Consider the following 14728-nt stretch of genomic DNA (forward strand, 5'->3'; position numbering starts at 1 on the left):
CAGCAGTCAAGTATAAGTGCAAAACAGCATGAGGAGGAAGGTAGGACTCGTTAAAGTGGTCTGGGTGCACTTAGTCCTGAGATGGAAATCATTGCAGTTTTTGAGAAATTGAAATAATTACATTGCAGGACTAAGACTGCCTGTAGTGGCTGTCAATCAGCCACTAGACGAGCTTTCTGCTTGGTAACAGACTTTTGAGGACATCCAGTGTCATTAAAATCCCCAATAGGAATAGGAGAAGGCAATCAATGGTGGACTGCCAAGTCTCAATTGGGGTCTCTGTGTGACCGCAGCCTAGTCAGCATCTTAATTGTTGTTTTGTTATTTTGCAGTTACAGTTTTTGTTCCCAGACATTCTATGTCAGAGAGTATTTCCCTGGAGCAACCTACCCACTTTCTATGGCTTTAGATTCAAAGAGAGGAAAATGTTGGTAGTGATGAGTGACAGTACGGCTCCTGCTTAAATGATGTGCCTGTGTAAAACATGTACCCGCCATGTGATATAGGTAGCCAGAGATGGGTGGGGGAGTCTGTGTGCAGTAAAGGAGACTAAATGTGAGGGCAGGAGATAAGCGGGGTTCCCCTTTCCATTGCACCCCTTCTAGCGAGATTTATGTGACTTTCTAACATCAAAATTGTGGAAAATTCTGTCCTTGTTTGACACAGATGTATGTATCCACAACATAAAGAATAAAAAATAAAAATAAAAAACCCAATAGGAAAGCATTGAAGCAATGCTTTCCTAAGTGGAGGGCATAATGTGCTTTAGGCGCCTCCCCGAAAGTTGTATGATATCCGATGAGGCAGAGCGCTGACCTAGGATTTAGGGACATTAATGCAGGAATCGGGTAAGTGACTAAAGGTTGTTTTTTAACCCCTTAGCTGCCTGGGGTGATGGGGGGGATCAGAGGGCTCTATCGTGTTAGGAATACAGATTTTTATAAAACACTATAGAGTCCCTTTAAAGCAGCAGTATAAAAACCCCATGTCCCTGGGGGCAATGCTAGTCCAGAGTAGACACAGAGTGCACCTCCATGTTGGGGACTCTATTCTAAATTCACATTTATTACAATAACGGAGTACAATATATTGATATAATATGCCAGCAGTGTTCAGGCTCAGCACAGTGTATTGCGTATCAATGAAGCTCTGCTAGTTGTCTGTTTCAAATGGAGATACAAAGAGTTTGTGTTGGAGGTTATGGTTATGGCTGTAGACAATGAATCATTCTGTTATCGTGTAGTTTAACAGGCACCGAGGTGTGCATTTCCTTCTTATTTCAGAGCAATGTACTGCTCATTTAGAAAGTATAGGCCTTCTCTTTTGCTTTTATAGCACTTACACTTTAACAAAAATTACTTTGTTTTGCGCTATTTCCGTGTCAAAATGGTGCCAGGCGACTGCTGACAACATAACCACTGCAGATTTATAGGAGGTTATCGTTCTTAGAATTCCCAGCTAAGCAGCATAATAAATATAAAAGCGCATACAGTACTTAACTGTCCTTCACATAGGAAGAATCAGGTTCCCACAGCTTTAGCTACCTATGAATACTATGATTCTAAACCAATGTTTGGGTGTTAGGTGACTGGCTGGCTTAGATTCGAAGGAATTGTAAACATGTAACAACTAGAGGGATATTTACAGAACAGGAAGTATTCAAAATGTTACATTCTCACACTTACTTTGAAACAAGGACAGCCGCAGCATCGCGAGATTTGTCACTCACCACCAGGTAAGACTAGAGGGAAGAAACAAGCAGATATTTTAATTGAGAAATGGCACACAGGATTATAAAAAAAAAAAAAACACAATTTACAGGGGGCAGAGTTACAAACAACTGGTTAATGTCTGAATTATTCAAAAACCAATGAGAAAGAAAAAAAAGTGTAGTGTACAAAATATGTAAGTTGGCTATTTGTTTCTAATTGCAAAGGAGTTTAAACCATTACAACGAATCTGATTTACTGCAAATATCAAATGTGCCAGTTTTATAAACATAATTTACAGCAACAGAATATTCATCACAGAACATACTTTGGCGACTTCCAGAATCATATCCATGGTTGACTGGCGTTTCTCACCAGTGGCAGTGGAGAGGTTTCCATCCAAGCGTGAAAGGTCAAAGGGTATTAGGCAAGTCATAGAAAGCCATAACAACAACATGTAACGCGATTCCCATGTCTGGGAAACAATACAGACGAAAAGGGTTAAAGTGCACCAGGCATGCAAATATTACAAATATATTACAATATTGTACAAGGAAAAATATTTGATCTCTACAATGTATGAGCGAAATCACTAGTAAATGAATAGATCAAACCCCCCTAATTAGGTAATCTGAGAATGCTTACAGTCCAGCCAAGCATTGTGGGATACTGCATGGAAAGCTATAGGACTGTGGAGGAATAGACACATATCCACTAAGCCACTCATGTCGGTGGTAAGCATAATATTTAAGAAATATAAATTTTTTTTAAACTGGCCCTAAAATGTATTTGAGAACAAACACAAAATAAAAATGAAATTTGGAGGCAGTCTACACATTGTTGGCATCCTCTATGCCAGTGGTTCCAAACCAGTCCTCAAGGCACCTCTACCAGTCCAAGATTTAGGGATTACCCAATTCTTTTTTATTTATTTTTTTTAAACGAAAGTAAAAAAAAAAAACACCTTAGACACAACTTTGTAATCCCTGAATCCTGGACTGGTAAGTGTGCCTTGAGGAATGGTTTTGAAACCACTGCTCTATGCTATGCATTAAAATATTCTGTTCTTTTACTGAAAAAGACCAATAATTTGGTACTCGTACCAACCTCATGATCTGTAGGATCCTGTGCTGAAATCATTTCTAGTACCGGTTGGACATCAACCACTTCATGTGGGAATAGGCGGAGAAAGGTTTTATAACCCCGGACCTGCAAAGAAAGACAGATAAGTTATTTAGTATGCTTCATCCCTTCTGAAGTAAAAATGGAGAAGTATGTTAGGTATTCACTGCAGGGGCTAAAGGAAAAAAACTGGAATATGCCCCTAAAGAAAATATATATATGTCATTAGTTTTTCCATGTTTTCTTTTGGGGTATACACAATCTTTGCGCACGATAGCTAGTATCTGAAGCTACTGCAAGCCCTCACTTTCTTCCCACGCATAGACTTTCTCTGACTGTCCAATCACAGAATTCTAAATTAACTGTATTAAAGGAACACTATAGTGTTAGGAATGTGTATTCCTAAAGCTTTACTGCCCTGTCGGCTGTTTAGGTCCCTAGGCATCCCCTTGTAAGAAGTTAAAGAGCAGTTTTACTTCCCATTTTTCCTTTGCGCGCCAGTCTCTGAGCTGCCGGTCCTGCCTCCTTCGCTGTGATCATCGAGATAGATGATCTCTGCCAATCCAATGCTTTCCCCTGGGAAAGCATTGAAAAGCTAGTGCACAAGTGCAGCAAAACACTGCCCTGTACTGTGTTTTGCTGCACTTATATACTCTCCTCATTTTGCTGTAAATATAGTCTCCTCCTTTACTGTGTTGATTCCCTTTATGTATTTAAATGTTTCTATCATATCCCCCCTGTCTCGTCTTTCCTCCAAGCTATACATGTTAAGATCCTTCAACCTTTCCTGGTAAGTTTTATCCTGCAATCCATGAACCAGTTTAGTAGCCCTTCTTTGAACTCTCTCTAAGGTATCAATATCCTTCTGAAGGTACGGTCTCCAGTACTGCGTACAGTACTCCAAGTGAGGTCTCACCAGTGTTCTGTACAATGACATGGGCACTTCCCTCTTTCTACTGCTAATACCTCTCTCTATACAACCAAGCATTCTGCTAGCATTTCCTGCTGCTCTATTACATTGTCTGCCTACCTTTAAGTCATCAGAAATAATCACCCCTAAATCCCTTTCCTCAGATGTTGCGGTTAGGACTCTATCAAATATTCTGTACTCTGCCCTTGGGTTTTTACGTCCAAGATGCATTATCTTGCACTTATCCACATTAAATGTCAGATGTCACAACTCTGACCATTTTTCTAGTTTAATTTAACATTCAGCTTATCCCTCCCGGAACATCAACCCTGTTGCAAATCTTTGTATCATCAGAAAAAAGACATACCTTACCATCAAGACTTACTGCAATATCGCTAATAAAAATATTAAAGAGTATGGGTCCAAGTACAGATCCCTGAGGTACCCACTGGTAAAAATAACTTGCTTCGAATATATTCCATTGACTACAACCCTCTGTTGCCTGTCACTCTGCCACTATCTAGCCCAGAGGTAGGCAACCTTTTAGCAGCACTGTGCCGATATAAGATTGTGATGTCCCGTAGCGTGCTGGCCCTATTTTTTTTAAAATTGAGGTGTGTGTGCTGCCATATTCTGCTTGTGTTATTTTTACTGTAATTGCTTTGTATCATATTTGTGCGTATATGAGCTATTGTATCTGTTCATTAGTAGTTTATGGTATTGTGTATGATACATATGAATGTGGGCTGTGTATGGGGGCTGCTTGTGGAATTGTATGTGTGTGGATGGATATGTCACAGTGTGTGTGGGGGCTGTTTGGGGTATTGCATGTGAGAGGCTGCATGTGGGATTGTGTGCATGTATGTGAATTGTTACTGGTGTTGCATTTGTGCGGATTGTGTGTATGTTTGTGTGTGGGCTGTCCGTGTTATTTGTATGAGGGGAGGGTTATTCTGCATTTCTCTGTATATCTAGCAGTGTGGGTGACTTCCCTGGGTTCCAGTGGGGACCAGGCCAGCCAAGTAAAGGTCAAGGACAGGAGCTTCGATAGCTGTCGAGGGCTGCTCTACTACAGTGTGGATTCCCATTCACAAGTGCTGGAATTACATGCTCTGAGATCATTTCCTCTATGTGCTGCAATGCATACATTGAGGATTGTCCTTCACCACCTTTTCCTATTAGCAGATATCTGAAGTTTTACTGGGACTCCTGATAGGCCAGAGCCTGTTTGGCTCTAGCAGCCTTGAGTGCCGTGCAAAGACACCTCGAGTGCCGGGCATGGCACTAGTGCCGTAGGTTGCCTACCCCTGAGCCCATTCAACAACTTTAACCACTATAGTGCTCTAAAAAACTTTAGCTTAATGAAGCAATTTTAGTATATAGATCATGCTTCTCAGGTTTCACTGCTCAATTCACTGCCATTTAGTAGTTAAATAACTGTTTCTGTTTATGCAGCCCTTGCCACACCTCCCCTGGCAATGATTGACACAGCCTGCATGAAAATAAAAACTGGCTTTACTTTCAATCAGATGTAATTTACCTTAGACAATTGTATCTCTTTCTCTGTAAATTGAACTTTAATCACATACAGGAGACTCTTGCAGGGTCTAGCGACATATTAACATAGCAGGGCATAAGAAAATCTCAATTAAACAGAACTTGCAATAAAGGAAGAATAAACTTTAGATGACTATTTACAGGAAGTGTTTAGGAAGGCTGTGCAAGTCACATGTAGGGAGGTGTGACTAGGGTTCATAAACAAAGTGATTTAACTCCTAAATGGCAGAGAATTGAGCAGTGAGACTGCAGTGACATTATCTATACACCAAAATTGCTTCATTAAGCTAAAGTTGTTCAGGTGACTATAGTGTCCCTTTAAAGATTGCAGTTTATTGATAAGCCTTCTATGTGCAACAGTATCAAAAACCTTACTGAAATCTAGGTAAGCAATTGTAGCGGAATGGGCTTCGCCACAGTACCTTCTTTTTGCTAAGGGCTGTCCACCCACCCTATTTGTTACTGTATTTCAGTTACCTGCCCTGTTGGTTACATGAGGAAACAAGTAACAATGTAATATTAACTCTCGTTTGTCTGGTTGTTTGGTAAGAATACTATTTCAACTATTTTACACCACATTGTTCGACAAACGAACAAACTATCGAACAACCAGGCCACCCAGGAGAGGAGTGTGGCATCAATTGACCTCCCTAACTTGGTTCACACTATTTTAATTGGCAACCGCACAAACTAACTGAGTATTCCCTGGGGGGCCGCGGTTCGTCAGACACACACATGGCGGCGGCCATCTTAACATACAAATTGCACCAGCGGTGTTTGGTCGTCGAGTGTCTGGAACCCAAAACGGACACGCGACGGCACAAACACCGCAGAGACTTCCATCCTCGCATAAGTTCGTGGGAACTCAAGGGAACAGAGTGGCGTTCGGTAAAAAGAATCATACGAACGGGGATATTAAATGAACGAAGACACAAAACATTCTGTTGTATATTTTCATGTATTTCAACCTCCCGAACGGATACCGACCGCACACCCAAAACTTATGGAACTACTCTCGGCTTACACCTTGTGTGCAGTCGGAAAACTAAGACATCCATAAAACTTTAGAACCCCTGAACTGACCTGGGTGATTTTTCAGTATGTTGCTCCCCCAGATCGGGGCTATCAGGGAATGTTGGAATTGTGAATGTAGGATATGTTTTTGGGGTGTTTCCAGAGAAGTATGAAAATTGTGATTTTTCTGTTTTGGGATAATTTAGTTGATGCAGTATTAACTCAATTATCCCCCTGAGCAGAGGGGTTGGATTGTGTGCAGTATATGGGAGTGTCTTGTGACTTTACTCTGTTTTTACTGGTTGATGTACATTTTTATCGGTGCCCCACAAGGTCCACCTGGGTTGTAACTTTTGGGGCAAAACCTGCATAAAAGGCAGCCTGGCCATTAAAAGATCAGTTCTGCTCCTAATACTGAATGTTTGTGTATATTTGTGTATCATCTTGTTTTTATGCCTGCTGTCCTGAAGTTTCCTGTTTGTTCCTAAGTAGCTGTTGGAGTAACCAGCGGAGAAGAAGCCGAGCTACGACTGCTCTCCGCTACAGCAATGTCTACTGCACCACCTTGATCTATTATTTTAGTTACCCAATCAAAAAAATTAGTTTGGCATGATCTCCCTGAAGTAAACCCATGTTGTCTCTGATCTTTAAATCAATGTGATTTTAGATGTTCAACAATCCGATCCTTTAACGTGGTTTCCATTACTTTCCCCACTACTGAAGTAAGGCTTATTTGCCTATAGTTGCCTGACTCCTCCTGACTACCTTTCTGGTGAATGGGCACAACATTGGCTAATTTCCAATCTTCTGGGACTACTCCTGTTAACAATGATTGGTTACACCACTAAGTTCTTTTAACCCCTTAAGGACCAAACTTCTGGAATAAAAGGGAATCATGACATGTCACACATGTCATGTGTCCTTAAGGGGTTAATAACATTGGGTGTATTCCATTAGACTCCATAGACTTATTTGTCGTTACACAATCTTCACACATAAAAAACTTCAGCGAGCTGTAGTACTTCATGTGTTTGGAGGGTCCCTTTAATAGTGCACTTTATGAGATGGTTTGGTATGCTGTTATTTCAATGAAAAAAACGCAATTCTAGGCCCTGCATATTCACAGTGATAGCATATTGATTAGAGCATTCAGCTAAATGCTGCATACTGTCACGAAATTCCACCCAGTCCTAAAGAACATTATCAGGATTTTCTTCCCATTTCCTGGCAGAGATATTTGGCAATTTAGCATTCAATGATCTGCCTTGCTCTTCATGCTAACATATGTGAGGGTCTACTGGGAAAGAAATATTGAAAGGAATATCACCACAAATATGGTAATCCTTGGTTTAACTGGTGCCAATGCAGTATGAGCACTTTACACTGCTCGACAGTTTAGACAATGAGCCAAGTCCAGCCAGTGGTACCCAAAAATGAAGGTCATCACCTATAAACATTGTCTGTAAGAGTAGATCACTGGGTGTGTGTCATAATCAACAGTAGTTTTCAACAAGGTCCTCAATCCACACCAGGGTGTTGTCAGTATACCCTTTGGATCAAAATTGAGAATAAATTTGTGTGTTCAGTGAGGATTGGGTTATGATGTAGTGACCTAGAGTCATGAATTACCAAACCTTTAGCTTAAGAAAAAAAAAGTGTTCCTTATTTCTTCACACATGGATACAGACAAACAAAATGAAGGGATTATGAAGAAACACATATAGATAAAAGAAAGGTGACCTGGTAGAGAACACACGCAAAATCAAAAGAGAAAAAACAGATCACAGGTGGAGATGGCAGAAACAGAAGACAGTGAGAGTAAGTAGTCACATTATTACCTTAGAAATTATATAAAGAAATTTAAAAGCCATATGAATAAGAACAGAAGAAGAATTAGGATCTCGAATGATATCCAACAGCATGTCCAGCATCCACTCTGTGGGAGAGAGAGAGATTTGATTTACTTGTGGTTAGAGCGAGTCTTGATACGAAATTGTGTTTAAAGCTTACTCAGTCAGGTGAGGTGAGAGATAGTCATGGTTATACTGTAAACACGAGTAAGACACCTCAATGTTCCCCGTCCCCTACATACACTAAAATGTGAATATGTGGTTTAAAAATTAAACGTTACATTAATTGGTTCTTCCTGCTTTGACATTGCTGAGCAGTCCCACATGCAAATCACGTACTATCCACAGGCTAGGATTTATCTCCGACGCCTTCATAAATTAAACAGTTGCAAGAAGAAGTGATTCACTGTGCACAAATTACATGTATACACCACAAGATACTGAAGAGACATTATAGTCACCAAAACAACTTAATGAAGTAGTTTTGGTGTATAGATCATGCCCCTGCAGTCTTCACTACTCAATTCTCTGCCATTTAGGAGTTAAATCACTTTGTTTATACCATCCTAGTCACACCTCTCTCTCTGCAAGTGCACTTACACAGCCTTCCTAAACACTTCCTGAAAAATAGCATAGATATGATAGGTTCCTGCATTGCACAGTTTGTGTAATTTAGAATTTACTATCTCCTGCACTAGACCTTGCAAGAGCCTCCTGTGTGTGATTAAAATTCAATTTACAGAGCAGGAGATAAAAACTCCTAAAGCAAGTTATCATCTGAATTAAAATAAAGCCTTTTTTCATGCAGGCTGTGTCAGTCACAGTCGGGGAGGTGTGGCTAAGGCTGCATAAACAGAAACAAAAGTGATTTAACACCCAAATGGCAAAGAATTGAGCAGTGAGACTGCAGAGTCATGATCTGTACACAAAAACTCTTTAAAGTCTATTTGCTATCAAAGGCTTAAACAGACTATAAACATTACATGGATATTCTAAGTACCAAAACTACTACATCTTTAATTTAGTAGTTTTGATGCATAGATGTTGTCCCTTTAGAGTTTAGACAATGTAAAATATTGCCTATTCTGAGACCACGCCTCTAGTGGCCGGCAGACTGATAGTCACTAGAGTCACTTCATGCTTAAGGCCTTCAATTCTTTTGAAGGTCAACACACACAGCACGTATTCAATGTTTCGGTGTAGGAAGCATCTCACTGGTGGAGCACAGCAATTGCCCCCTATGCACCTTAGGTCCTTAATGCTCCTCTATAAGAAGAATCTAATTGGACAAGAGATAATAAACCTCATAGATCTCACTGTAGGGGTCTGCTGCGAGGGGACTGTCCTAGAGCTGAATTACAGGCACGTTTATAAAGGGTTTTTATTTTTAAACAAACAGTTTTCTTTTCTTTTACCCTGTAGCTAAATCTACTATGGAAAAGTCAAGTTTTTAAATACATATATATTTCTTTTTAGCATTAGAGAGTGTTAGAATATTTTTTTTTTAATCCACTTAAAATCTTTATCGAAAAAGAAGGTTAATTTTTTTCAAGCTATTTTTTTTTTTGCTCAATAGTTATTTATTTCACTCAAACCGTTCCAGATCTACTACCAAGCCAGAAAAAAAAAATCACATATATATATAAGTATGTTGATCTCCTAGAATCCTAGATTAATAAGAACCACTTGAGACATAGCCTAAAGTCTGGCTGTGCATTGCAGATTTATTACCCATAAACACCTGCAGTGACAAGGTTAGAACAACTGTCTGAGCACGGTTGGTTGTGATAACTGACTCATGGTTCTTAATTGATTAACCAAGTAGTTGGTTAGAATAACTCTGATTTCTAAAATATGTACCGTTTGTTTTGTTTTCACATTAAAGAAACTTTACTTTTTTTGAGATTTACAGGCTTTTACACTGAGGTGTGAAGTACAGGCACGCAAAGGATTGAGGAAGTGACTTTGAGAAAAGTGACGGCACCTTTTTAATTTTAAGACTTGTATCCAGCCTACCGTACAGAAAGACATAGACTGCACGAAGATGACGTCAATGAGTGAATCTTGTTTTACATACCTAAGTGTGCATCCAAGAGATGTGGCTGCTCCTGGTATTTGTCCATTATAACTAAATTGAAAGAAGAAAAAAAAGTATATTAACCTTTTCATTATACACCAGAAATTAAAGGGCCAAAAGAGGCAGGAATGAATACATTTTAAACTCATAATATAGAATGAAGTCAAATGCATGCAAATAGGTATATATAAATAGATAAATAAAAATGTTTAACAATTCATTTCAAATCTCCAGAAATGTTAACACTTGCAAAGTAAGCTGCTGCAGTTGAGACTTCCATTCGTGTCTATAGAGCTTGTTTGTTTTTTGTTACTTATCCAATAAACATCAGTCCATTAACCCCTTAAGGACACATGGCATGTGTGACATGTCATGATTCCCTTTTATTCCAGAAGTTTGGTCCTTAAGAGGTTAAATGAGTTGAACTGCTGAATACCTCGACTTCCATCAGCATATTCACAGTTTTGTTACATTGGCCCTCATTAAAGTGATCTCTCAATCCGCCAACCATGCATGCATCCACAGCTCCGGAACTCTTCCATTGGGAGAGAGAAGTCCATCACCAAGCTGTGCATGGTGCATGGTGCATGTACATTCCACCCACACATTTCAGAAGGCTGGACAGCAATGTAGGAAACAAATGTTGCCTTTGATGTCAGAGAACATATAACCTGCCGATATATAACCCATTATGGAAAGGTAAAAATAATTTCTAAATAATAGAGTGGTTTTACAGTATAGCGTATACAGTATTGGAGGTTGTATGGTCTCCACTTCTTACAATACTTCCGACAGTTTCTAAACGTCACATACAAGAAAAGACAGCAATTTTAAAACAAGTAAGAGGTGCAAAATAAAAACAAAATGGTAAGTCTGCTGATATTTTTGAAAATCTTGATAAGGGGTGCTGATAACTAACCTCCCAAGGCTTTAGCCCATATTAAAATGGTGCATCCCAGACAATCCCTAATACCACCCTTTAACTCCTCCCCCCCAATTCTGTCATAGTATTCCCTTATCTTTCAGTGTGTCTCCCGCTTCGACTTTCTATACTTCTTTGGTCTCTGTCTTTCCACCACCTCTTATAAAATCAATGTCTTTATCCCCATCTCCCTAACCTCTATATCTGTCCTAAGCCCTTCTACTTATTACTCATGTAGCATGGCAGGAAAGAATGTCATAAAGCTGTTCTGCTTTGATTAGCTACGACGCTCTATATAACGATAAAACTCCCAGTATCCCCCCACCTGAAGGAATACAGGGCGGAGGAACCTCATATAATGTCAACCCTAATACTTACGCTCCTGATCGTCATCAAACAGTGGAACAAATAAAATATCTATCACACCTAACAATTTCAAATGGCAAAATGTATTCACAAGCTGATATATGTGAAATATGCCCGTATTTACTAATGTCATCTAAGAGGCAGAAAATATGAAGTTAGCCGGGTTTACTCACCAACAAACCTCTGAATGCACACTTCTCGGCTCACCAGCTCCTCCCAAACCGTGCGCAGGTTACTAATTAGGTCACGGGTCTCTGCACTCTCAGTAAAAGTCTCCAAGATGTTACCACTGGCAATCACATCTATGCTTTGATCTTCATCTTGCTCTGATCCATCGGCAGCCATTTCAGCAAATCGTGGGTGCAGGGAATAAACTGAAAAAGAGGAGACTGTCACACTCTGTATGGGGGACATATTAACCTGTTACACTGTGTAACTCTGTATGGGGGGGGGGCATTAATCTGTCACACTCTGTATGGGGGGGTATTAACCTGTCACACTCTGTATGGGGGGTTTTACTGTCCTGCCACACTCTGTATGGGGGGGCATTAACCTGTCACACACTATATGGGGGGGTATTAACCTGTCACACACTGTATGGGGGACATATTAACCCTGTTACACTGTGTAACTCTGTATGGGGGGGGGGGGGCATTAACCTGTCACTCACTGTATGAGGGGGGGGCATTAATCTGCCACACTCTCTAAGGGGGGGGGGGGGTATTAACCTGTCACACTCTGTATGGGGGGGGAGCATTAACCTGTCACACTCTGTATGGGGGGGCATTAACCTGTCACACTTTGTATGGGGGGGGGCATTAACCTGTCCCACTCTGTATGGGGGGGGCATTAACCTGTCACACTCTGTATGGGGGGGGCATTAACCTGTCACACTCTGTATGGGGGGGCATTAACCTGTCACACTCTGTATGGGGGGGGGGCATTAACCTGTCACACTCTGTATGGGGGGGGCATTAACCTGTCACACTCTGTATGGGGGGGGCATTAATCTGTCACACTCTGTATGAGGGGGCATTAACCTGTCACACACTGTATGGGGGGGGGCATTAACCTGTCACACACTGTATGGGGGGGGCATTAACCTGTCACACTCTGTATGGGGGGGGGGGCATTAACCTGTCACACACTGTATGGGGGGGGGCATTAATCTGTCACACTCTGTATGGGGGGGGGGCATTAATCTGTCACACTCTGTATGGGGGGGGGCATTAATCTGTCACACTCTGTATGAGGGGGCATTAACCTGTCACACACTGTATGGGGGGGGCATTAACCTGTCCCACTCTGTATGGGGGGGGCATTAACCTGTCACACTCTGTATGGGGGGGGCATTAACCTGTCACACTCTGTATGGGGGGGCATTAACCTGTCACACTCTGTATGGGGGGGGGGGCATTAACCTGTCACACTCTGTATGGGGGGGGCATTAACCTGTCACACTCTGTATGGGGGGGGCATTAATCTGTCACACTCTGTATGAGGGGGCATTAACCTGTCACACACTGTATGGGGGGGGCATTAACCTGTCACACACTGTATGGGGGGGGCATTAACCTGTCACACTCTGTATGGGGGGGGGGGCATTAACCTGTCACACACTGTATGGGGGGGGGCATTAATCTGTCACACTCTGTATGGGGGGGGGGGCATTAATCTGTCACACTCTGTATGGGGGGGGGCATTAATCTGTCACACTCTGTATGAGGGGGCATTAACCTGTCACACACTGTATGGGGGGGGCATTAACCTGTCACACACTGTATGGGGGGGGCATTAACCTGTCACACACTGTATGGGGGGGTATACTGTCCTGTCACACTCTGTATGGGGGACATGTAAGCCTGTCAAACTCTGTATGGGGAGGGAGGGTATTAACCTGTCACACACTGTTTTGGGGGGATATTATGTCACACTCTGTATTTGGGGGGGATATTATGTCACACTGTATTTGGGGGGGATATTATGTCACACTCTGTATTTGGGGGGGATATTATGTCACACTGTATTTGGGGGGGATATTATGTCACACTCTGTATTTGGGGGGGATATTATGTCACACTCTGTATTTGGGGGGGATATTATGTCACACTCTGTATTTGGGGGGGATATTATGTCACACTCTGTATTTGGGGGGGATATTATGTCACACTCTGTATTTGGGGGGGATATTATGTCACATTCTGTATTTGGGGGGATATTATGTCACTCTGTATTTGGGGGGATATTATGTCACACTCTGTATTTGGGGGGATATTATGTCACTCTGTATTTGGGGGGATATTATGTCACTCTGTATTTGGGGGGATATCATGTCACACTCTGTATTTGGGGGGATATCATGTCACACTCTGTATTTGGGGGGATATTATGTCACTCTGTATTTGGGGGGATATCATGTCACACTCTGAATTTGGGGGGATATTATGTCACTCTGTATTTGGGGGGATATCATGTCACACTCTGTATTGGGGGGGGGGAGGGGGAGCTCGGTGTATTGGAAGGTAGGTACACTAACCGGGGACGCAGAGGTGCCGGTTCCCACGTGAAAATCTCTCGGTATCCGCCTTGACGTAGCAACAGAAACAAAGTGTCGGGTACGGATGGCGGCGAGGTTCAGAAATGAGCAGCGCGAAGCGGAAATTCCAACCAATCAGAGTGTGTTCTCCTCACTGACCTGAGAATGGTCCCTGACAACCAGTAACCAAGCTATAATACTGTATAATACAGCCACAGCCAGTAACCAAGCTATAATACTGTATAATACAGCCACAGCCAGTAACCCAGCTATAATACTGTATAATACAGCCACAGCCAGTAACCCAGCTATAATACTGTATAATACAGCCACAGCCAGTAACCAAGCTATAATACTGTATAATACAGCCACAGCCAGTAACCCAGTTATAATACTGTATAATACAGCCACAGCCAGTAACCCAGCTATAATACTCTATAATACAGCCACAGCCAGTAACCCAGCTATAATACTGTATAATACAGCCACAGCCAGTAACCAAGCTATAATACTGTATAATACAGCCACAGCCAATAACCCAGCTATAATACTGTATAATACAGCCACAGCCAGTAACCCAGCTATAATACTGTATAATACAGCCACAGCCAGTAACCAAGCTATAATACTGTATAATACAGCCACAGCCAGTAACCCAGCTATAA

The 14728-nt window shown here is 41.5% G+C and overlaps 1 protein-coding gene across 1 annotated transcript in view; it reads right to left on the bottom strand.

Annotated features, from left to right (window-relative positions):
- The window catches only part of TBCD (tubulin folding cofactor D), a 223223-nt gene extending 209087 nt beyond the window's left edge, over window positions 1–14136 (bottom strand). Inside the window, exons 1-7 of the mRNA XM_063456052.1 lie at window positions 14064–14136; window positions 11701–11901; window positions 10240–10290; window positions 8151–8248; window positions 2817–2918; window positions 2038–2184; window positions 1686–1741 (exon numbers count right to left, since the gene is read on the bottom strand). Of these exons, the coding sequence (XP_063312122.1) occupies window positions 1686–1741; window positions 2038–2184; window positions 2817–2918; window positions 8151–8248; window positions 10240–10290; window positions 11701–11872 (626 nt within the window). The 5' untranslated portion in view covers window positions 11873–11901; window positions 14064–14136. The remainder of the gene's footprint in view (window positions 1–1685; window positions 1742–2037; window positions 2185–2816; window positions 2919–8150; window positions 8249–10239; window positions 10291–11700; window positions 11902–14063) is intronic.
- Between the last annotated feature and the right edge of the window lie 592 nt (window positions 14137–14728).

This window comes from Pelobates fuscus, chromosome 5, assembly GCF_036172605.1.
Source record: "Pelobates fuscus isolate aPelFus1 chromosome 5, aPelFus1.pri, whole genome shotgun sequence".
Lineage (NCBI taxonomy): Eukaryota > Metazoa > Chordata > Amphibia > Anura > Pelobatidae > Pelobates > Pelobates fuscus.